The sequence below is a fragment of the Symphodus melops genome (assembly GCF_947650265.1).
Source record: "Symphodus melops genome assembly, chromosome: 1".
NCBI lineage: Eukaryota > Metazoa > Chordata > Actinopteri > Labriformes > Labridae > Symphodus > Symphodus melops.
The window spans coordinates 24612251-24636038 of NC_136691.1; the positions used below are offsets into that span (position 1 = coordinate 24612251).

Genomic DNA, 23788 nt, shown 5'->3' on the forward strand with positions numbered 1-23788 from the left:
AAACACTTAAGAAGAGATCATTGATTTGTATAGGTAAACAAACATGTCAACACTGGAGGATGTTAATGTGATGTTTATTATGAGATCAAGGTGGTGTAAAAGGTGAAAGGCGCTCCATCGTTGATGGTAGGCGAGGCCGCTGAACCAAAAACATAGGCTACATGTGTCTCTCATTCTGCTAATGGGACAAATTGATGATGAGAAGCATCCTCAATACTTTCGACTGTCAGCCAGGACATTTGATGGTTTGTTATGTCGGATTGGCTCCACTCATTTCTCACAAAGAAACCCACAGCGATCCTGTCGGTTCAGCAGAGGGGTATTGCTGTGACTCTCCGCTTTCTAGCAACAGGTATGAGCTACCAAGAATAGTCAGCGAGCTATAAACTTGGATCACTAATGGTTGGGCGGGTAGTGAGAGGAGTTAGCAGGTTATATGGACTGCTCTGAAGGACGAGCTTGTGACTTTTCCCAATGAACACTGTTGGAAGCAGATCCAGAGAGATTTCTGGTCTTTATGAAACTACCCAAACTGTGTTGGAGATATAGACGTTAAACATGTCAGAGTCCGCACCCCAGCCAGTAGTGGAAGCTCCTTTTATAACTACAAAGGCTACTTCATTGTGATGGCTGAATGTGATGCAAATTACAAATTCACGGTTGTGGACCTGGGGCAAATGGTCGGGACGGCGATGCTGGGGTGTTTCCAAAAAGTGCCTTTGGCTTTTTCAAGGGAAACGTTCCCTGCTACCTCCATCTGCTCGACCTGGGAGAGAAGACCTGAGCCCCACTGTCTTACTTAATACATCATATTCAGGTGAACTACCATATAATTGTAACGTAACATTCTCAAAGCTGCTGTAAAGATTCTGCCCTCTCACATCTCTGCCAGTCTCTGCAGGAGGGCAGAGTCAACAGGATCCCTCTCTTGGGCCAGCTTCCTCTCTCTCTGGACTGAAGCTGACCTTGAGTTGGATGGCTAGAAAGCAGTTTAATGGTCACATTAAACTGAGCAGACATTGTGATTTAGGTCTGATCAAATGTAAGATCGGATGCATTTACACTTCTACACACAAGTTAGGCTATGAAACATTTTGATAGCATTACTGCTTTGCTAGCTAGATGTTAAACACTTACCGTATGATTGTGAGGGGACGTGGTCTCAGTTGGTTAGACGTAACGGTCTTGGACTTTTTTTCACTTTTTTTTTACAACCTCCACGTCGACTTCTAATTAAACATCTCTTGCAAGCTATTGAGGCAGACATTTTTGTCGCTATGTAGCGAAAATGACAGATCATACAGATGTAGTTTTCTCATTTGTTTTTGATGAAGAATAAAAGTTAGTTTTTCAGCAGACCTGATTGACAGGTGGGCGCTGTGTTCCCGTTTTTTAAGAGGCTTAAATCCCGCCTCAGCTCCAGCTCTCAGCCTGTCGTTAGCTTGACTCAAAGTGAGACCGCCATCAATGGGACTCCAAAACCCCTGCAGGAACCATGTCACTCAGGCTTCATCCACTGATAGTTACAGATGATGGTTCTCAGCTCAGTCATCAATCCCCAGAACAACACAGTAAACCAGAGGACAGCATCCATAAATGACACCATGAAGATCCTTTCAGGTAGGATGCAGTAGGTGCTGCATACCGCTCTAAAGCCCATTCGTTGTCTATGTCCATGAGAGCGCATCTGCAACCTGCTGAGCTGAAGCACAGCACAAGTTCTGCTTTTTGGTCTGCACAAGTGTTCAACTTGGGCGCATTACTCCGTGACATCACATCGGCACGTCCAATAGGAGGAACAATAAGATTTCCTGAGCTCTAGTTTAAAGACCTGATGTCCAGCAGTGAAGCACAGAGCTGCAGCTCCTGGGCGAGCCCTGAGGATTTCATCAGCACACACTCTCTTCTCCTGTGCTGCTCGTCTCCTCGGCAGAAGAAAGGCCGGAGCTTTCTCATAAATAGTGGACCAACACGAACGTACTCTGCATCCAGAAAGTACCAAATTACCTCACTATTGTTTCAGTAGCAATCTGAGTGCGCTGTTGCCTTTTGCCCATGTGCGCTCCCCTTCTTTTCTGTGTCGTAACCCGGGGCAACAGCAGCGAATACGGCATCCTATCAGAAAGGCCCTCGAGAACATGACATCGTACGAACAAGCTGACTACACGTGAACATTCAGCTTTTTAACAATCTATCACTCAGGCATACAGCACAGTTTGAGTGATATATAAAGTACACCAAAGCGCAGAGAGGCTCAGAGGGATCAGAGTAGAGTATAGATCTCACATGAACAGGCCTCATCACCGCCGCCGCTGCTGCTGCTGCTGCTGCTGCTGCTGCTGCTGCTGCTGCTGGGAGGATCAGATGGGTGGGAGGGCAGCCCCTGGGCACCACAGCCAGGGAAACAGATCTCCAGTGTCAGCCAGGCACATTCCCAGATGGGTCCCTCTGTTAACACACACACACACACACACACACACACACACACACACACACACACAGAGAGCTTTAGAGACAGTCCGTGCATTAAGCAAGAAAGCAGTTTTTTTATCCATTAGCATGAAAATTGAATGTATATGCTCCAATACTTCCCCACACACACCCATACAAACACGTCCAGCGTACAGTAAACATGTGAGTGACTGTGAAGGAGACACAGCAGGGTCAGCAGCAGTGCAGTGTGCTTTAATGCATATATTTTATTATCATGTTGTGATTAATAAACTCTGACCACAGACATGCCACGCAATTTCATGAGCCATGAGATGAAAAGATAAATAAAATCCTCGGGAGGGTTCGTGGAGCAGATCTGGACTTGGCATGTTTCCTGACAGTCAACATAGACTTACTGCTCCCCTGACCTCGACTGGTGGTCAGGGAGTAGGGGGACTTTAAAAATGTATTTTATTTGTAGAGGTCCCATTTTATTCTCATTATCACCCTTCATGTTGTTAGTCTGTGAAACATTAAGAGTAGCTCTGATTGACGGCTCTGATTTGTTCTCGTACTGACTCATATCAGCGTGCTGCCTGTTCAAGGCGCTCCTCCCCCTGACTTGATTCTGAGTGAGCAGCAGACTGTCCAGTGTCCATAATGCACACAGTATTTAATATAGACAAGTGAATACATATTTACAACCTCGACTATAAGTCAAGTTCTCATTATTGTCGTTTCAACCAAACTGTGATGCTGCATAAAACAAAATAGAATAGAAATATATATAGAGAGACTGAGTGCAGTAGAGCTAGTTAGAAAAATCGATTATTGTATACAGAGGGGAGGGGGGACAGCGGGTGTGTCTTGTGTCCTGCCCGTCTGTATACTGCTATCTATCTATCTATCTATCTATCTATCTATCTATCTATCTATCTATCTATCTATCTATCTATCTATCTCTCTATCTATCTATCTAATAAATTATTTTTACAATTAAATTTACAATTATTATTTTCCCAATTCAGAGAAATCCTGAGATTTTCTTTAAACTGTAATGACACCCCTCTCCTCTGGGGGTGCTGTGAATTCAGCTCAGAAACAAATGTGCATTTGAGATCATACTGTCTGTTTATTAAAGAATAATGCAACGATCAAATAAAGGTTTGAGTCCGTTTGTCCCAAAAATAATTATTTAACACATACCAGAAGGTTCTGTGATGTCTTATCTGGGTATTCCTGTTCATTCTGAATCCATATGGAAGCATAGTGATGAATATTAAATCGACCTAAAGAATCAAAACCGGATCGCATTGTGTGGTTGTTTATAATACGAAGAAACCAGTTCAAGTTAAGCTGAACACAAACTTGACGATTTGAGGCTCGTTTGCCCTTCCACAACGGTGAGAGGGCGTGGTGCCACATGAGGCTTATATACGGTTTTGTGTGTGAGTGAAGTGGCGTGTGCGTGTGCGTGTGTGTGTGTGTGTGTGCGTGCGTGCGTGTGTGTGTGTGTGTGTGTGTGTGTGTGTGTGTGTGTGTGTGTGTGTGTGTGCGTGCGTGTGCTGTCACTACGATTATGTTTCCCATTGAGTCCGAGCCTCTACCAGAACACCTGAAGCAGCCAATGAGAGTGAGCAGGGAAGTGTCACCAACCAAATGTTGCGTTCTCGGAGAACTCCCATCCAGAGAGAGAGAGAGACAGAGAGAGAGAGAGAGAGAGAGAGAGATAGATAGAGAGAGAGAGAGAGAGAGACAGATTTAGAAGCCCCTCTATGACTAAGAGTAAACATAATTACAGATTAAACCTGTGCAATTACCATTATTGGAGGGTAACAATGCTATCAATCTGTCCTGCTGTAGTATATTTTTTAAATTGGAAAATCTTTACACGTGAGATTCTCATGTCGACGTTGTTTTCTGTGTTTGCGTGCAGCTAACACACATTGGGGATTTGAATAGGAGGAGGACATAAAGGAAGGATGAAGCTCAGTGTGACTATTTGTTTTTTAATAAGCTTTTTGTCTATGTGGGAAGGGGAGGGGGTCTGAGTGTGTCCTCGTTCATGTGTATGTGTTTGTGCATGAAGCTTCCCTGCTGTATGTGTGAAAGCAAATGGATATATTTAGGTTTCGTCCAAGCAGCAGTTTTCTCATCCCCCGCTGCTGAACAGCCACTCCAGGAAAAAGTGTTTTTCTGTTATTAGGAGGTACGTGGCCATCTGAATAATGCATCCAGAACACTAGCTCGTTAAAGCGAGTGTTCAGGGCCACTTGGTCCCCAACGCCACCTCAATGCTCTGCTTTAAATATACATGAGGAGTGAAGTGGCTTTCTTTGTGATTAACATTAAATACGGCGCTGAAAAGCCTCTGCAGATGTCCGTGAACTAAGACATTTGGGTCATTCAGGTATTCAGACAGATTTGCATAGCAAGCAATTTTAACCACGCGATCTGATTGGTCAGAGAGTCGGGTGGCGAGAAGCGCTTCAGGCTGCATGCCAACTCTTTAGGTAGCCAAAGCCCATACACAGGCTGACTCTTGTCTTAAGTGATAATGTGCAACACTTTCAGGCTCTGGGAAGGAGCGACGTCTGGTGCGTAATGTGTAAATAATAAAGGTGCCAGAGCTCCCGTTGGTCACGTGTGTTTGTCAGGAAACACTGAAGTGTCAGACCAACAACCTGCATTTATATAATAAAGAATAAGAGATCAAATGAGACCGCAGCAGCCCATCAGGTCAGGGTGAGACGGAAGCAACCAAAAAACAACCCAAAATACTTTAACAAGATGAGGAACCAAATGTAAAAGAGCCGGGTAGTTTGAATCCAGTGGAGGTCGACCAAAACAAGCTGCTGTTTGGCCACACATGGCCGCTGCTGCTAAGACTGTTGCCTCTGTACATGAGGCGCACGGCGTGACTGCCAAGCTAATTATTTTCAAGCATAAAGAAATAGTAAAACAGAAAAAGGAAAAATACCAACAGGAATAATGAGTATACTCATTATATTCAATAGGACTGTCAAAGATTCATTCTTTAAGCCATTACTAATCACTGAATTTAACAAGTCTGAGAATTGTTCTTGCTGGAACATTTTGGGATAATGAACGGCCAGGAGAAAATGAAACGGTACATATTCTCTCTGTGTGATATCAGGCAGTAGACCTCTCCTTTGATTAGTCTGGTTTTAGCTGTGCTTCCAGACTGTTCTTTAAAGCTTCTTATCTGGACTCCTGCATCTTCCTCTGCTCTCGCTTTCGGCACTTTCAAAGTATCTTTCCGCTATAATGAAGTATTTCCTTTCTACATGTGACGTGTTGAGGACAGCGAATGCTCAAACCTGACTGAACACACACAGACACAAGTACATCCAGAAGCTTGACAAAGGGCTTTTCTTTTTCACATGACGAGTTGGGCGCCTTTCAACACGAAGGTCCGACTTTGTTGATGCTAATTAATCAAGCGTCGCAGAATCAGATCTAGGACTAGGATCCAGACTCCTCCCTGACAGCACCTCAGCATGCCTTAAAGCAAAGACTGGAGTTTCACTTTCAGAGGCTTTACTCACATTTACTGTCTATAGTCAGATCATCATGCATCAGGATAGTCCTTCATCTAAAGTTTACTCTCGATGACAAGTCCTGGTTGAAGAAAGGAACATATTTATCACGACAAACTGAAAGTCCACCTGAGTCCAGACCTCTTCTTCTTAAACGTGCTTCAGTCTGAAACTGTTGAATGAAGATGAACTTGGTGTTCCTGTTGCAGAGCGGACTCTCACACAGACTGTCAGAGACGCAGATTGCCGGGAGGTTGTCTTGCTGTCTGCATTCAGAGGGCCGAGCCCTCCAGTGATTATGATAATGATGGAGCCCTGCCATCGGTGTGTGCTGCCCATTGTGAAGCTAAGCTCACAATAATCTAGATGGGGGTGTTTAGCCAGTTGGAATGCTTGCAGATGGACAGATTTGCAGAGACTAAATATAGGCTAGTTTCAGGATTTGAATGCTAATGAAGATGCTTGAGGAGTTTTTTATTTACACCTGCTGACATTGAAATTATTATGAAGAATCAGCAAAACCAAGTGAACTCTCAGTGAAGTTTAACAAAGTGAGTACATGCAGAGCATTCAGTAACTCGTCACTGCTGCGAAGAAGCAGGGACGATGAGGCCTGACTTCTTATCTTCATGAAAGTTGTTTTGCTATCTCAGTAATTCAGTGTGAATAATCCATTACTTCCCTCCTCTTCTCTGTGACTCATCCTCCTCTTCCTCCTTGTTTCCTTTAGTTGGTGCTACCAGAGTACTCAATCCATGGGCTCTTCTGCATCATGTTCCTGTGTGCCCAGGAGTGGCTGACCGTGGGCCTCAACATCCCCCTGCTCTTCTACAACACATGGAGGTAACTATTCAAGCCACTATGTTGTGTGTGTGCACGTGTGAATGTGTAATCCCACACCTGAGGAGAAATCTACCTGTTTTTAAGTATACTGAGAATGATGCTAACTTCGGTTTAGTGGCTCGGCTTTCTCAACGGCAGCCTCAAAAACAAAGTGCTAGCTCAGCACACGACCAAAGAGGATCTCTGTAGAGGAAAGACGGAGGGGAAACTGGAAAAACTCGGAAACTACTGTGTTTTGCTGTCACAGTCCTATGTGTGTCTTCAATGCTAATGGTCGTAGCTACGGTGGTCTTCAAGCTTTGTTGATGATGTAAGAGAGGGGCGTGTCTATTGAGGGAGCACAGAGGGGATGCTACTTTCAAAATCATGCTAGTTTTCTAAAATGACCAGCGCTGCCTTTAACATAAAGCTAATCTGTGAGGAATAAAGTCATGGACAAGCTTCAAATGACCTCATCATTAACTGGCAGTTGTTGTTCTCAAAGGTCGGCTCATCATAGTTTCTGATTTCTTTGTGTTCTTTGAGAGCCTGGTGGGTTTCTGTTTACAATCTGTGCAGCATGTTTCCTGCTTCTGAGGTCTTTTACAGGAGCACTGAGTGGAGGTGAAGCACGTTAAACATGTTTTTAAGATCATTGAAGAGCTGTATGTATGAAAACAGGCATTATAGTCTTTGTACCTGTAAGGTTCAGGCGCTCATAGGAAGAGGTGCTTGTCCAGGATTATCCACTGTTTTTATACCAAGCCCCAACAGGGGTCAGTCTTAGTCTCCAGATGATAGCTGGGTCTTGGATTGGTCTTCAGGTAATGTTGCTTAGCATCCAGATATTCTGCTCTAAATGCCTTGTGATGATGAGAGATGATGTGAGCAAACTGGGCTTTAAAGCAACATCAGCGTTCGCTCACATTCTGAGAGTCACCCATAAAATGGGTCAGCAGTCAGTGATCTCCTGATTTTTCTTTTGCTTCTCCATCTTGTTCATGATTTTTTTTTCTCTTTGTTGCTGCTTTTCCTGCTGGTGTGTGTTCAATGAAGACTGCTGGCAGGGAGAGGAGAGGAGGAGGAGGAGGAGGAGGAGAGGAGGGAGAAGGAGGAGGAGGAGAGGAAAAGGAGGAGAGGAAAAGGAGGAGGAGAGGAGAAGGAGGAGAGGAGAGGAAAAGGAGGAGGAGAGGAGGAGGAGATAAAAAGGAGGAGGAGAGGAGAAGAAAAGGAGGAGAGGAAAAGGAGGAAGAGAGGAGGAGGAGGAGAGGAGAGGTAAAGGAGGAGGAGAGGAGAAGGAGGAGGAGATAAAAAGGAGGAGGAGAGGAGAAGGAGGAGGAGAGGACAAGAAAAAGAGGGTAGGAAAAGGAGGAGGAGGAGAGTAAAAGGAGGAGGATGAGGGGGAGGAGAGGAGAAGAAAAGAAGGAGGAGGAGAGTAAAGGAGGAGTGGAGGAGAGATCTTGCTGTCTCATTAATTGGATATTGTGCCAGATGCCCGGCGGCTACAGATGCTGCCTTCTGCACAGCTGAAAGATGAAGAAACAAGTAAAGGAAGAGAGAGAGGGAGACAGAGATGGAAGAGGCCGGAGAAGGGAAGAGGAAGTAGCAGGAGGCAGGACTGTGAGGCGAGAGAGAAGCAAGTGAGTGATGGGAGAGAAATCTAATATTGACAAGGTGATTCAGAGGAGAGAGAGAGAGAGAGAGAGAGAGAGAGAGAGAGAGAGAGAGAGAGAGAGAGAGAGAGAGAGAGAGAAGGGCTGGTGGTGAGCTATTAAAACACTCCTTCATACATACACACTAATGAATGATGAGGGCTGTGGGGCTAATATGTGCATCTGTGCTATCCTGTGTTTCCACATGTGACGCTCTGGGCAGCAGGCATTGGATGACCTGTAGATAGAAGGAGCAGTTGTTCCTCATTACCAGGTCGAAGAAGTGCTTGTTGGTTTGTGTGCAGTGAACGAGGGGCTGCTAGCTGTTGAGGATGAACAGGTGCATTTCTCATTAAAAACAAACCTTTCCACCCATCTTTGGTAATCAATTATGGAACCAGACAACTGTTAGGGCCTGATTGCCAAAGTTGCTTAGAACATACTTCCTATGAATGCAGAAACACCCTGAGATCGGTGGCATTTTTAGAGTTTTAGGCACGTCGGCAGCCAGTTGTACTTGTGGGACCAAACAGACAAGAAGAGGCTTGTGCATCAACATTTGACTCATTGATGCCACTGAGTTGATTGAGAATAAAAATGGCGGACCTGCTCGATAGTTTTGGTCAAATCTTGAGGAGCAGTTGACTTGTGATGTCACATGTTGAGACATTTTTCTGTGTTGGAACACTTAGGCAGACCACAAAGGACTGGATTGTTTTTTCATAATATGTCCCAAATAATGTCAGAGCCTGATCTATGACAACACCTGGATATTAAACCAAAACAACATAAGAATCTCTGTAATTTCAATAAACAGTAAATGAGAATATAAATGGAGCCTGACGTGTGTCCGCTCTCTGGGCCTGCATTCACTCTATTTATAAGTCTCTTCAATACCAGAGACAGGAGGAGAAATGTGTCGTGAAGGGCGTATAGGAAGATGTTGTAGTGATTTACATGTCTGTGTGAAGTGTCTCAAAGTGTGAGTTAGCTCAATGATCCATTCCAGTGTTCATAAAACACAATAATAATAATAACAATAATAACAATAATAATAATGATAATGATAACAATAATAACAATAATAATAATAATAATAATGATAACAATAATAATAATAAAAACAATAATAATAAAAACAATAATAATAATAATAATAATAACAATAATAATAATAACAATAATAATAATAAAAACAACAACAATAATAATAATAATAATGATAACAATAATAATAATAACAACAATAATAATAATAACAATAATAACAACAATAATAATAAAAACAATAATAATAACAATAATAATAATAATGATAACAATAATAACAATAATAATAATGATAACAATAATAATAATAACAACAATAATAATAAAAACAATAATAATAACAATAATAATAATGATAACAATAATAATAATAAAATGATAACAATAATAATAATAATAATAATAATGATAACAATAATAATAATAATAATAATAATTATAATTATAATAATACAGTTCTGTCAGAATAAAGGCTCACACATTGGCGAGTGTGTGGATGTAACGCTTGTGTTTGGGTTTTTACACTGTAAGATGTCTATCATTAAGCAATGACTTTGTTGAATGGCTGTTTGCTTCTTGTCATTTCATAATGTTTGATTTCTATTAATATTGATAATTGATTGGTTATATATTCTGTGGATTGTTGTGTTATAAACATGTTGACCTCCTCTGTCATTTTTTTGCATGTATGAGAAATACATGTGAAATATCTTCAGGACCTCATTGAAAACCTGTCACACTTTCCCTACATGGAGATGATAACCCAAGGTTTCATACATGCATGAATCATCTAACCACCTACAGAAATGTGGCTTAGGAAATGAACATTGTGATACAGACATGACTACAAAATCATTTCCAAGTCATGAACCATCAATGATCATTAATCTGAAGAAACAATGGACCAATCAATGACCGTCTGTTAGGACCCGATCACACACACACGCTTCACTACCACTTTTTCTGGTGTGCATAAAAAGTTCAAACATTTTAACTGTTGATCCCAAGACGCAGAGTACAGTCAGTGTCCCTTTTGGCCTAGGCAGCCAATCAAACCAAGTGGGAGGCGGGCTTTTATATTCACTAGTTCCAGACAGCGCTGACTGAGAAGTTAGCTCCGAGGCCTTTTTAGCATTCACTTTGTGTATGCACATGCAGCTCCACTACACAGCTGTTCTTCCCTCAGGTGTTTATGGAGCGGCCTCAGTGTGATCGGGCCCTCAGACTGGTTCACAACCAAACAGACCACATGCGTGATGATGGCAGCTTCCTGGTTGGACTGCATCCCCCAAACCGTCCTGCAGAACCTATGTGACCACATCCATGGATAAACTCCATGCTGGTCTTAAGGATGGAAAAGTCTCCAGCAGAGAGTATCTTGTTACAGCTGGTCTGTTTGGTTGATAAATTGTCTTCCATTGTTGAATCCTGTTCATTGGTATCAGCTCTGGGGTCCATTTAAAGCAGATTCCCTCTCATAAAGACTAATGAGGCGTTTGTGAATAAGCAAATAAACAGCCCTCTCTTACAGCAACAGGAAGCAGTTAGAATTCCCTGTTCGTATTTTCTCATGTGATTCTCTCCTGATTTTACTTGAGTACTAATTTTTTCTCTATGACTATTTTCTGTTTCATAATTCTAACAGCCCATAAACAATCCTCATGTGGACGTTTCAGCTCCAGGAATCCTCTAAACCCACTGCACTGTTCATCACCGGCAGGTTTTTTTTGTATTGTTGAAGTTGCACTCACTTACTGAAGTAACCTGTCGATTGTTTTCTAAAACACTGAAGCTCACATCATAAAACCTCCTTCATGATTTAGTAACTGAGCTCCAGAGGCAAACCTGAGGGGAAACACGTCATCAGCCTTTTCTCTCTTATTGAAAGAGACTTTTGTGAGCTTATACAAGCTTTTAATTCAACATTTCCCCTTCATACATTTAAAAGTTTGAGAAAGACAGTCGACATCTCTGAGCGAACGAACCCTTTGTTTAATGTGACGCAATCACAGCATCTGTAAAACTGCTTTATGTCCGTCTGCTAACTGATAGACGTTGTCCATCATAATGGATATATGTGTCTGTAAAAGTGAGGCTAGCTTTCTACAGAGAGGTGTAAAATATAATTTACTGATGACATTATGAAGATGCAAAAAGGGAACCTTTAAAGGGATAGTTTGGTACTGAGAGTCTTTTCACTCCAGCGTACATTTAGCCCAACCTTTCCTTTTTGTTTAGTTTCTCTTGAGGCGTAATGACATGGAGGTAACAGCTCTGTCTGCATACCACATAGCCTAACTTCAGTTTGGATGCTCCGGCCGGTCACTTCTTAAAGGGGCCAAGCTGAGCGACAAGTACCTGATACAACCCCAGAGACATAATGATCCCTTTAAGATGATCTTTACAGTTTTGCTGAACACCAAGCCTCTACTTTTTAAAGATTTAGAGACCTGCACTGTCACATTTTCAAGGGTCAGACTGCTCAACATTCACTACACCAGCTTCTAACTCGGTACAGAAACCAGCTGGTTCTTTGGCTAACGTCACATACATGAAGGACATTCGTCAAGTAAGACACAGACACATCTTCTTGTTGCTTTATTCTGTCAGAGGACGCCATGTTTGATGAATGATACCTTAGGTACAAACATCATTCTAAAGTTTATCTGCTGCTTAAAAAATCCTCTATAGTGTAATAATGATGGATTCTCAAACTTAACCAGATCATGAGGAAGACGTATGTTGGAGTAATTCAAGGATTAGTCTGCAGAGGGCGCTACGCTTTGAAACCTGTCAATTCACAAGATGGCCTGAAGCCTCTTACATGGGCTCGTTCCCTCAGCAGGGGAGAGCAGCGCTCCCCTGGCAGCCCTGCAGCGTTCTGCCCCTCCTCAAGGCTTCCAGAGAGCTGGAGGTGTGACTGAGAGATACAGCAGGGTGGTGTCAGTTAAATAAGATCAAGCACAGTGACAACATGAAGGTGAGCGTGAGGATAATACAGCCCTCCTCCATTAAGCACTGACAGAGTCCTGGAGTCTGAGCCCAGTGTTTGTTGAAGGATGTGTGTTCACTTAGCTTGAGGGAGGGGGTTATAAACAACAATGACCATTAAACATGTTCAACCATTATTTCACCCATGACTGTTGCATGATGACGTCCATCCGAACTCATCATGCCATCTTTTTCCATACCTCCTCTTTCCCCATATTCTTCCATCATCTCCCCCATCTTCCTCCCGCCCTCATTCCTACCCCCCTTCTCCCCCCCCCCCCCCCCCCCCCCCCCCCCCCCCCGGGTCTGGAACGGGTCAACTACCCGCGATGTGGTTTTGCCCTCTGTGGTAGGTACTTTCACTCCCCAACGGACACTAAGGAGCTGCTCTACGACCCGGCATCTGTGATGAACGGCGAGACGCTCAAGTTCTGCCTGAAAGAGGCCTGGTGCAAGCTGTCCTTCTTCGTCCTCTCCTTCTTCTACTATCTCTACTGGTGAGCACATCGTGACACTCGCAGCATGACTCTATCTGAGCAGACACAGTAAAATAAAAGCTTTGGAGTTACAGCCATTAGTCACATCACATGTCTGATTGCACCCGTAATGCCGTCACATGTTCAACATAGTTTGATTCCTCAGATCTGGGGAAGTAATGTGCGTGCAAATCACTGAATAAAGTAACCATTTCTCTGGCTATCACATGCAAGCACGTCCACATAGAGTAGATCTGCTAGCTTACCTGTAGGTCCACGATTAGCACTAATGCATGTGATGTTAAGAGAACTTGATTCTTTACTTCACTGTGACGAGCACCACCACTGTGTGCTGCACACACTTTGTTATGAAACGTTTGATGTTTGCCTCTGTTAAACCTGAAGTATTGACTGTCTTACTGATGCTTCAACATGATAATAATGTTCCTCTCCATGTCTTATAATGCTGTTATTAATCACTCTGGATTCCTGTTCCATGTGTCATGTGGGTGCTGCAGTGTTTGGAACCTGGATATATCCCTCTAATAGGTCTTATCAATGGGAACACTTAAAGGTACAATCCTTATATTCTTTGACTTGTTATGATTTACATGTGAAGGAATTGTGACGATAATTATCAATATGATCGATTCAATTTGACCCCGATGGTTTTTCAATATGGCGGATGCAGATTTTGTTTGTTCGTTTATTATAACGTGCCGTTAAGGCTGGTTGGCAGTGTGGATTTAAGGCCCGGTGTCCACCTAGAGTTTTTTCGCTGCGAGAAAAGTGCTGGCTGTGCGCTCGGGAGTGGTTGCATGAGGCGCCTGAAACGTGCTGCTTGTCCGTCTTGTCTCTATGACAACAGTCTTTTTACAACGCCACAGTATGACTGACGCTGCTCCGTTACTTTTTACAGCATGTTTTTTTTATTTTAGATGATTTATTTCCTGATCAGATCAGGAGCAGAGAGGATGTGGGTACGAGACATGACAGAGAGCGGCATTTTACGATTTTTAACTCTAGCGCTCGGAGCGACCGCGCAGAGCGCTCTGAATAAAGAGCGCTGTGCTTTATGTCCAGACAGCTGCTTTCTGCTGCAAACACGCTCTACTCATTGAAAAGAATGAAACAAAGATGCTGGCGCTCAGGAAAAAACGCTATGTAGACACAGGGCCAAACTGTAAAATACACACAAGAAGCCATGTGTGCACCTGTTAGGATCATAGACTCAGCTTTTTTAAAGCAGCTTTTATTTTATTTAAAAAAAAAAAAAAAGGATTGCAACTTTAACATGGAGTTGTTCTTGTATGTGTGTGATAATGCTGTGTTCGAACATTTAACACATGCTGAAGGTGGTTGTTCCTCTTTTAGGCAGTAGGTCCTCTGTTAATATGTTAACCACAGCATTAGCACACAGGTAAAAAAGCAACATCATGAGCAATGGGACAAGTACTTGTGTTTTGATGCGATGACATGATGATGTTTGACGGTCAAATCAGCCTGTGCATGGGACACGAGGTGCTGCTTCCTTTTATCTCGGACATTTTCAAGGCTTAAAAGATCATCTCAACTGTTCAGCTCTCCACATGTTTCATGACTTTCCTTTAATGTATAGATCAATAAAGTAGACATGTGTGGTTCAGTCCAGCAGTTTTAAAAACATGTTTTAAAAGGGCTGTAAGTTCATTTCTCTCCTGGCAAATTCAAACAATTGAAAAGAGCTCTTTTTTTATGCACATGCTGTTAAAGCTCCTCCATTTCAACCCTGAGCTCACATCCGTCCATCTGTTTGTCTACCTCGAACACTTGACAAAAAGCAGCTAGAATACGGGGGGGGGTCATAGCAACAGGCCTGAAAAACCTGCAGGACATGAGAGCTCAGGCTCTCACAGGTGTGATTAGTAACTAGTGCTGTTAGTAACTTTGGACAGAACTTACACAAATGTAGAGTGATTCAACGTGTTTATCGATGCATCAGGGGCTGAACAGTGTAAGACGAGGTGAGCCTCATGCTGTGTCATTGTTTGAGTGTGTGTGTGTGTGTGTGTGTGTGTGTGTGTGAGAGAGAGCCTGTCCTGGACACACTGGGACACTCTGGATGTCTGTGGTCATAAAGTGAAGATTCATCTTGATCTTATCTCATCTTGCTTCTTCATCTCAATCCATCCTGTCCCGCTCTGGCTCATGCTGGATTGATCTGCTGTTTTAGAGACCGCCGGCAGCAGCAGCATCATCATCATCTTCAAGGTACTACTTTTATAAAGCAGGCCGATGGTCGGCTCACTTCTCATTCAACCAGTTTCTCTTTACAAAAACCCTCCATCTTGTGGTTTACTTGTGTATTAGGTCTCCTGGCCATCAATTGGATGGTGCTCACACTTTTCATCTGTCAGCATTTTTGTAAAAGTTGTGTTTTATAAATATCCATTAAAAAAGTAACTAATCACATGCATACGCTGCTGATGAACCAGCCGGAACAATTCAGGGTTTAGTGCCCAAGTAAACATGGTACATGTTGCTGCAGCGGCTGGGGGTCGAACCCTCTACCTTCAAGTTCAGAGATGAAAACTCCACCAACTGAGCCACAGCAGCCCCTCAAACATCATACTGATATAGCAAAGTCCAAATGATATCCAAGCGCCCCCACTTTCTTTTCAAATCCATCCCATGTCAGTGTTTTCCATTACTCGTGGCTGCGCTCACAGAGCTCTCAATTAGAACCTCTTCTATATTTGGAACAACGACGCTCTCTCTTCAGTGTCACCTCTCCCACACAGACCAATCAAAATCACACAGGGGCGGGACTTCTGATATTAGCGTTGCCTTTGGAGCTGCTGCTAATGCCAGGATGTGAGTCCTCGACTTTGACTGACGAGTTCTCGGTGAGGAAACGATGAGGACGGCTGTGGCTCAGTAAAGCAGCAATGTAAACCCTGAAGACTCCTCTAAACTGAAAACATAAAAACAGTTTGACACAAATAATGACGTCCCCATGTCCTGGCTCACACTTCGTCAGCATGGCCCAATAACGAGGCTGGATTTGATCCCCAGCTCCTGCAGCCACATGGCTTTGATGCTTCCCAGTGTGTCTTCAGCGGTCTGTGAGTGTGTATCAATGGATTCGTTCATGCTGTTGTTTGGAGTCCAAGTCCATTTTCCAATATTAAACATACAGAGGTCTTAAAAACAGACCTTACTGTAACTCCTGTAGTGGAAGTAGCGTAACCTAGCAACAGTATAAATAAGACGATGTTTGCTGCGATGGCTACGTGTCAATCACACCAACATCAGACCTATAACTTTCTATTCTTAAGTATGTTATCTTTGACTCTCTATGACAGCAGGATGAACTAAATTACATTTCTTTTTCTTAACTAATAAAAATGAATTACGACAACACCTCTAAGTTGATTTCTAGCAGAGATGGTTAAAAGACTCAGACACTATCAAGTCTTTTAAATATGTCGCAGCGTTCGTACGCTGAACACGTCCATGAGGTGGCGGTGCAGAGCTGGTTGAGTTGGAGGTGAGTCGGTCTGAGACCTGCTTCCTGAAGCTTCTTGTTGTTTCTTTGCTTTGTGACCATGAACCTTCTTTTCACCGCTCCTGAAAGCAAACACACTCCGGCTCCACACGACTGCACCTGTGACCCCAAGATCCTTCACACACGATAAAGCTCACTTTGCCCAAACACACACATACACACACACACACACACACACACACACACACACACACACACACACAAGCCCGTGTGTGCCTTTAATTAAAAGTGAGCTTTCCCCCTCAGCCCAACACGAGCTCTGCCCTCCACGCTGCGGTGAAGGGTGATTTAAAGCCCTTTACAGTGGCTCTGTGGAGCTCATCCTTACCTTATCATTTCTTCTATGGTCGACCAGAGGCCTGTTCAACAGACCTGCGGTATGTTTCGGTTCCATGGTTTCCATAACCCTGATGAATGAGCTGTGCGCTCACATGAAGCTAGATGTGAACTACTTGTCAGGGCCTTTTCACATTAGGAATGATGCGTCCACGTTAGTAGCACTGTTCCTCACCTGAGTACATTTGTCTGATTCAGCAGGTGACATCATGCAGATAGCTGGTTTGCATCCTGCTAACTGTGGATGTTTTTGTTATGTGTCTCAATCACACATCGACTGTGCAGCTCAGAGGATGAAACGTGCCCGTATACGACAGGAGTGGTTTAGTATGACCTCATAGAGCCGTCCACTTCTTTGTTTTAGCTGTGCTGCGTTCAGATCCGGGTCCCGAGTGTTGGTGTGAGCAGAACATGTTTCCTCGTTGCTCTCTCTCCCCCTGAGCTCACAGAGCTCCTCAACCAAGACCTGTCATTTGTCTGTCAGTGATTCTTTCTCCAAATGGATCTCTAAACCAATACCTGCTCCGGAGTGGATTATGTGTTCAGCATAATCCATCTAACCCCGGTATGAAGCCAAGCACCTTCACAGTACTGAGGAAACCCAGAGTTAACCCTGAAGTGACTTCACAAACCCAAAACCTGCTTTGTGGTGCAGGCAGGAGGCGGAGCTACACTCTCCCTTCATCAAACACTGATGTCTTACATTCTGTGAACGTATATCAACATGAAGAAAACATCCCCAGAAAGCCCGTAGGTGTGTTTGTATACTGACTCCATGTGGGCCCTGCTGAGCTCTGTGGCTCCTCTCTGCTGGATGAGAACCACATCCTGCCTGACAAACGAAGTCTGCCTCTGAATGTGGACTTTGACCCCAACCCTCCGACCTGCTCACCTTTCTTTCCTCCTTCTCTCCTCCTCAAAGTGATGTTCCTGTCACAGGGTTGAAGAGGTTGTTTGTTTTGAACCCCTGCTGTCTTCCTGCATGCTGTCGCATGCTGTTACCTGCGTGCTCTTCTGCTCTACATTCACAGGTCGAACCATTCTCATCCTACTCTTCCTGCTTTATTCGATACCATGCAACTCTTTGTCCTCGAGGGCCCACACCGCTCATGAGCTGCACAGATCTTTAACCTAAATATGACATAATAATCTATCAATCTGTCAAGAGCGCTGAAGAAGCCTTTGCATACATCACATTTAAAGGTCCAATAATCCGCCCTTTTAGGGGTTCATATACTTTATGTGTCTAAAGTACGTTCATAAATGCTAATGTTTGAACAAGAGTCTGTTTTCATGTCCTGCTGCTCCATGCAGGCTCTCTCATCTGCCTGTATGTCTAACGCTCAGAATCCCCCACCAAGAGAAAAAATGTCTCTGTGTGTGCCAAGTCTGATCTGATTGGTCCACCGACCTGCCCTCTCAGGGAACGCTACAGTCCGAGGAGAGCTTGTGCTTGCAAGCAGGAGAAGGTCGTATGACTGAAGAATGATTCTTTGTAAAGAGGAGCAACACGTGTGTTGTGAACATGGAGGGTTTGCACTGGTACAGACTCCTGTGTCTGATATATGGTCTGCAAACACAATGCACCTGTCACTGAAGCAGAAGCAAAGGAGTTCATTCATTGTTTTCGCCTGTATCACAATGTTCAATGAAGTGTGTGTGTGTGTGTGTGTGTGTGTGTGTGTGTGTGTGTAGGTTGGAAGGAAACAGCTCAAACAAACAACATTTGAACCATAAGGGAACAAGCGGACAAACTCAAGTTACCCTTTCATGACGTCCACGCTGTTAATCCGTCTCACCGGCTAATTAAAAGAACAAACACAGCCAGCAGCAGAGGATTAGAATCAGCTCGAGCTAATTAGCATTAATTGGGTAAAAACTCGCTAAAAGAACAAAGTTACACTCAAACAGCAGTGACGAGTTCGAAGCTGCTGTGGGGATTTTTTTCTAGGTCAGTCATGACATGTAGATTGATGAGTTCTCCAAAATTAATCAAAATTATCTGAGTGTTCAGTTTCTGTTCAGCTTTTGCTGCGCGACACACATTTCAATTTATTGAATGTGTCGTTCAGGTTTTGGTCCTTCACAATTTAAAATCACAATACTGCCCACTTCCCTGGGAATCATTTTCTGTTCAGAAGACGTTAAAAAGACGGCGCTGAGCAGAAAGAAGAGGAAGCAAAGCTCAGTGCAGAGCAATTATGAAGCTGTTTAGAATGACGTCATAGAGCGGACCACTTCCTTGTTTGAGCACGGCTGGGTTCACATCTCCAGCAGACCGTACTCGAGTGCACATGAAACAAGCCTGAGACAACAGGACTCAGTATCCGAGTGCAGAAAGAGAGCGGGACGCTTGTGTTTAACCCGATCAAATGAACAAGACTTTGCAGTGAAGCGTGCGAGGATCTGGGCCTGAGTCGCAAACCACCCTAAGGCCACATTCACTCTGAAACATTCAGTAAAAAGGGAGTTATTTTGTTTCTGCCTACACATGGATCTGCAAAGAAAATAAAGCGAGTGTAGTATCCAGGTCAGACCAGTAGTTAGCGCTGTGAAACAACAAAGAGGGCGGTGAGCTCGTACAGTTTGTGTTTATTTCAGCAGATGAAGGAAACCTCACCTCTTACTCTCTAATTAGAGCTACAGTAAGTGGAGCCCAGCTCACGGACACGCCGTGCTCTCATAAGGTGTCCAGTAAAGACATCATGCACTCATTCACCCTTCATCTGCTCCGCTGTTCATCATGTTTAATCGGACCCAGACAGATCGATGATGCAACGCAGGACTAATTCCAAACAACACCTCGCCTTGATTTTAAAAAGAAGAAGTTCTTTTGTTGTTCCTCCAGACCGTGATTGAACAAGTAATTAGATTCATGTTTACTCTATCAGGCGGCTCGTAATCAGATCAATAACAAACAACGACATCGAGGCTGGCCGGGAATCATGGAAGTGATCCCCCCCCCCATCCTTGATGAAAACAAAGTGGAGACGACAGAGCCAAACCGACCTGAGGAAGAGAGTATGTTTACCGATGAGCTGATGTATCCGACTTTAATGTACGAGGACGAGACAGCAAGAAAACAGCAGCTTCCCATAGCAGCTCACGCGTCCTTAACGACGTAACATCCAGTGTTCCCATGGCAACATAAAACACGTCGTCTCTGTCATCATACACTTTGTGTTAAAATGGCGTTGAGTAGTCAACAATTAAAAACGGGTTTGTTTTCATCTACTTCACCTTTAAAAGGGCTTTTTCTGTTGAAGCGAGATCTGATTCCTGAACTTGTCATTCCTTTTTTATTTTATGAGTCAGATACTAGTGTTCATGGTGTTGAGCTAAAGTCTAATTAAGCTGAAGACGTTGTATCTTAAAGAGCTGCACGCTCATCTGCTAAACATAATGCCCAGGATTCAAAGGGAGGAGGCCGAAGAAGCAGCCCCCCCCCCCCCCCCCCCTACACACACACACACACACACACACACACTTTCTCTCTCTGCATCACATTTCCCTTCTGTCCGAGGCATTCATGAGTCAACCAAGTGAACTTGCTGTCTTCTCACCAGCAGAGATGCACTGAGGTGTTAGGAGCCCGGAGAGGCTTCTCCATGAACGTCTGCAGCATCAGTGTCAGCGAGCTGCTGATCTGTTCTTGTCAAGTGTCAGCTCAGTGAGACAAGAGCGGCTTCTTCTATCTGTGACATCAGCTGCTGCTGCTGTTGTCTAATGCAATCCTGTACTAATCTTGTTCTTTCCCCCTCAAGGAAAATCTCCCATGCACCGTGCCTCCACCACGCTGCAGAGATGTGTGTGCTTTACTGCTTGTTTTGCACATGCTCATTGCATTACATGATGCTCATCAGCTTTGCTTTTTTCTTTGCATTCAGTGGCAACTCTTCTGCAAGCTTCATAGATAGCGATTAAAAAAAAGAAAAATAAAGAAACGTGCCAGGGAGCAGGATCGTCTTTACATTTTTAGGTTCTGGTAAAAACCTTCAAATGTAAAAGAAATAGGAGAGACAATCTGTACCATGTTTGGGATCAACTGGTTCTACTGATGTATGATTGAAGGAGGGTTTTTACATTTGATGTGAAAAATGATGAGTATGTTCTTCTTCTTCTCGAGTCCTTGACTAAAACAGCTTTTATAGTGGAGGGGAGCCGCCATGTAAACACAGCTCTGACAACAACACAGCTTCTGTAGACAGTCAGGACTCACACACACACTTTACTGGAGTTTTTATGTATGTGTACGTAACATTTCATACATTCTTCCTTTAACTTAGCAAACAGGAATCCCTATATAATACAGTATATTCTGAAGCAGTCATTATAAACATTATGCATTATTATTATGGACTTTAAAGAGCTCAAACACAAACTAGCAGTCACACAAGTGTTGCTCTCAGATCACCTGGAGTTTGATCCAACACGGCAGCGTCTCCATGGGGCAACACAAATGTTTTCTTTCACAAACTCTGAAAACATTCTGATCATGACAAACCAGCTTCAAAGAGGCATCGGAAAGTTTCCTGTCAGCATCGAGAAGAAATCGATCACTTTGAGTTCCTTCTTTCAAGCACACAAACAAAGCTGCTGACGCGGCAGGATTTAGACTCACAGCAGCAACACAAACTATGAATCAATGAAGTGTGTGAACACACATACACATGCACACACACACACACACACTGTCTAAATGTTTAATGTAAAAGTTTCAAACTGGCTTTAAGATCATTTCAATAGTTATGTTATTTCAGTTGTGTGATCTTCTGTCTGTCTGTCCAATCAGAGCGTTTGTCTCACTTTTCACTTCCTCTTTCTTCCTCCTCCTCCTCTTCTTCTTCTTGTGTTTCAGTATGGTCTACTCCTTGGTTACCTCAGAACAATGATATATCTCAGCAGAGTGGAGACAGATAAACACACAGGATTCAGACTGCCATCGTCGTGGTCTCTGACCCAGACACGCTGAAAAGGAAAGAAGAGAGATACAAACTTGTTCTTTTCTTTTTTGCTGTGACGCCAAACACTGAAGAGGAGGAGGAGGAGGGGGAGGGGGAGGGGTCAAATCTGCCTTTTTGCTTTCTCCCTCTCAACACTGTTGGACGTATTTAAAGCTCAACTGTACATACAAGTGAACACTTAAACTCCTGTTTACAGTTCGACTGGTCAAAGAGCGACCTGAGTTAATCACTGCCTGGCCAATGTTTGTACCACACACACACACACACACACACACACACACACACACATATTCACAGCCTCCTCTGAGGTGGTACATCGTACCGGCTGTACGGTTCTAGCACCTGTAGCTTGGAGGACGAAGAGCACAGTAGCGTTTGCACAGTTTGTCTCAGGCACAGCATGGTGAAGCACCGTCCAGACCAGCACCGCTCACCAACCCTCAGTCATTCCTCCTCTACGCCTCACCAGCCGTAGCGTCACCCGGTGGGCCAAAAATGAGGGACGGGCGGGCGGACGAAAAAGGAAGGACGGATCACACTGTACAGACAAGTGAGCGCTCTGAGGGAAACAGCAGAGCGGTCCGTCACCCTCATGTTTCCCAGCAGACGGAGCGCACGCTCCACAGCCTGTGGAAAACCAAGCTGCAGGCTTTCGTGTGCGTTTCAGTGTTTTCTTTGACAAAAACTCACATATAATTGATTCGTGATCAAAAGGTACTCTATACAGTGAATGCCTCCTTAGTGTCGTCCTAGTGTCGTTCTAGTGTGGGAAACTCAAATATGAAACATGTCCGAGCTTTTATCATAGAGGAGCAAACATTATTTGCACAATTAGCGTTTTCTGATCTTGCACAATATTTGCAATATTTGGCGATGTATATTAGAGATCATTTATGATAGTTTAGCCACACAGGTGAAGGTCTTCCAACATGTTGAAAACTTTAGTCCTGTTCGAATACAGGGAGGCAACGTCATACTTTTTCTTTAGCTCGACTTCACACCATGCTATAAAATGTCGTCTTTTCAGTATTCAGATTCTTATACGTCCATTTGTAAGATTCTGATGGCTTGCCTCCATGTTTTTTAGTCTTGAACATGATTATATTTTGTAACCACGCGTGCGATAAGATGAGAATAAAATCAGACGATAAAGGTGCCGCCAAACAATCTGTCTTTATCTTTGATTTGAATAAAAGCAAGTGTAGCAGATGAAAAATGTAATATATTAAAAAGCAAACTGTTTGAGAATATTGTCCGTATCATGACGCCCAGAGGAAGAGGGATGTTCTTCCACATACAGGTCAGAGGTCAGACTGCAGTAGTTCGATGTGTTGCTCATAGAAACCTGTGCAGGGCCGATGTTCTGATCTTCCATGTGTAGCACAGTTTGCTAACCATCACTCAGTCCACGCCATCGTCTCCACACGATGAGCTCACTTTCTACGTCGCCACTCAAGGAGCAGACAGGACTGCCCAATTATTGTTGTTTTCTCTTATTCAAGCATTTTCTATCCTTACTGTGTATGTGACCAAACAAGTTGAATTAACATATTGTTTATGAAAATAAAATATTTTAAAATCAAATCTTTGGAATTTATACTTCTTGCAAAACATTTATATAAAGGACTCACTTTTGTTTCTATGGTTTGTTCCTGCTGCAGCATCCTCCTTGATTCTAGGTTTGAAAATGATGCATCATTTACGTAATGTAGCACCATGATCATATCACCTTTTTTTTAGATTTCATATTAAACACACTTCACCATGTTTCTCTAACTCTAACACGTGTCTTTAGTCCCTCTACAAACCCCCCAATGATGAGAAAAGTCCATCCTCTCCGTCTTCTGCCTGCTCCACTTTTCAGAAAATGTGTGCTCAAACAGGCCGTTTGGAGATGTTCCCTTCATGACATCACAAAGGGCAGTAGCCCCTCCCCCAGGTGGGTGACACTCCCACA

The 23788-nt window shown here is 43.5% G+C and overlaps 1 protein-coding gene across 5 annotated transcripts in view; it reads left to right on the plus strand.

Annotated features, from left to right (window-relative positions):
- Positions 1-23399, plus strand: part of cnih3 (cornichon family AMPA receptor auxiliary protein 3) — a 78599-nt gene extending 55200 nt beyond the window's left edge. The window contains exons 4-8 of one of the 5 annotated variants that reach the window (XR_013778782.1): positions 6724-6835; positions 12858-13005; positions 13503-13558; positions 15197-15234; positions 21726-23399. Coding sequence is in view for 4 of the 5 variants with exons in the window: in XM_079339755.1 (XP_079195881.1) it covers positions 6724-6835; positions 12858-13005; positions 21726-21759 (294 nt within the window). In the remaining variant the exon portion in view is untranslated. Of the gene's footprint in view, positions 1-6723; positions 6837-12857; positions 13006-13502; positions 13559-15196; positions 15235-21725 lie in introns of all 5 variants that reach the window. The other 4 variants (XM_079339758.1, XM_079339757.1, XM_079339756.1 and 1 more) reach the window with 4 other exon arrangements.
- Positions 23400-23788: the final 389 nt, after the last annotated feature.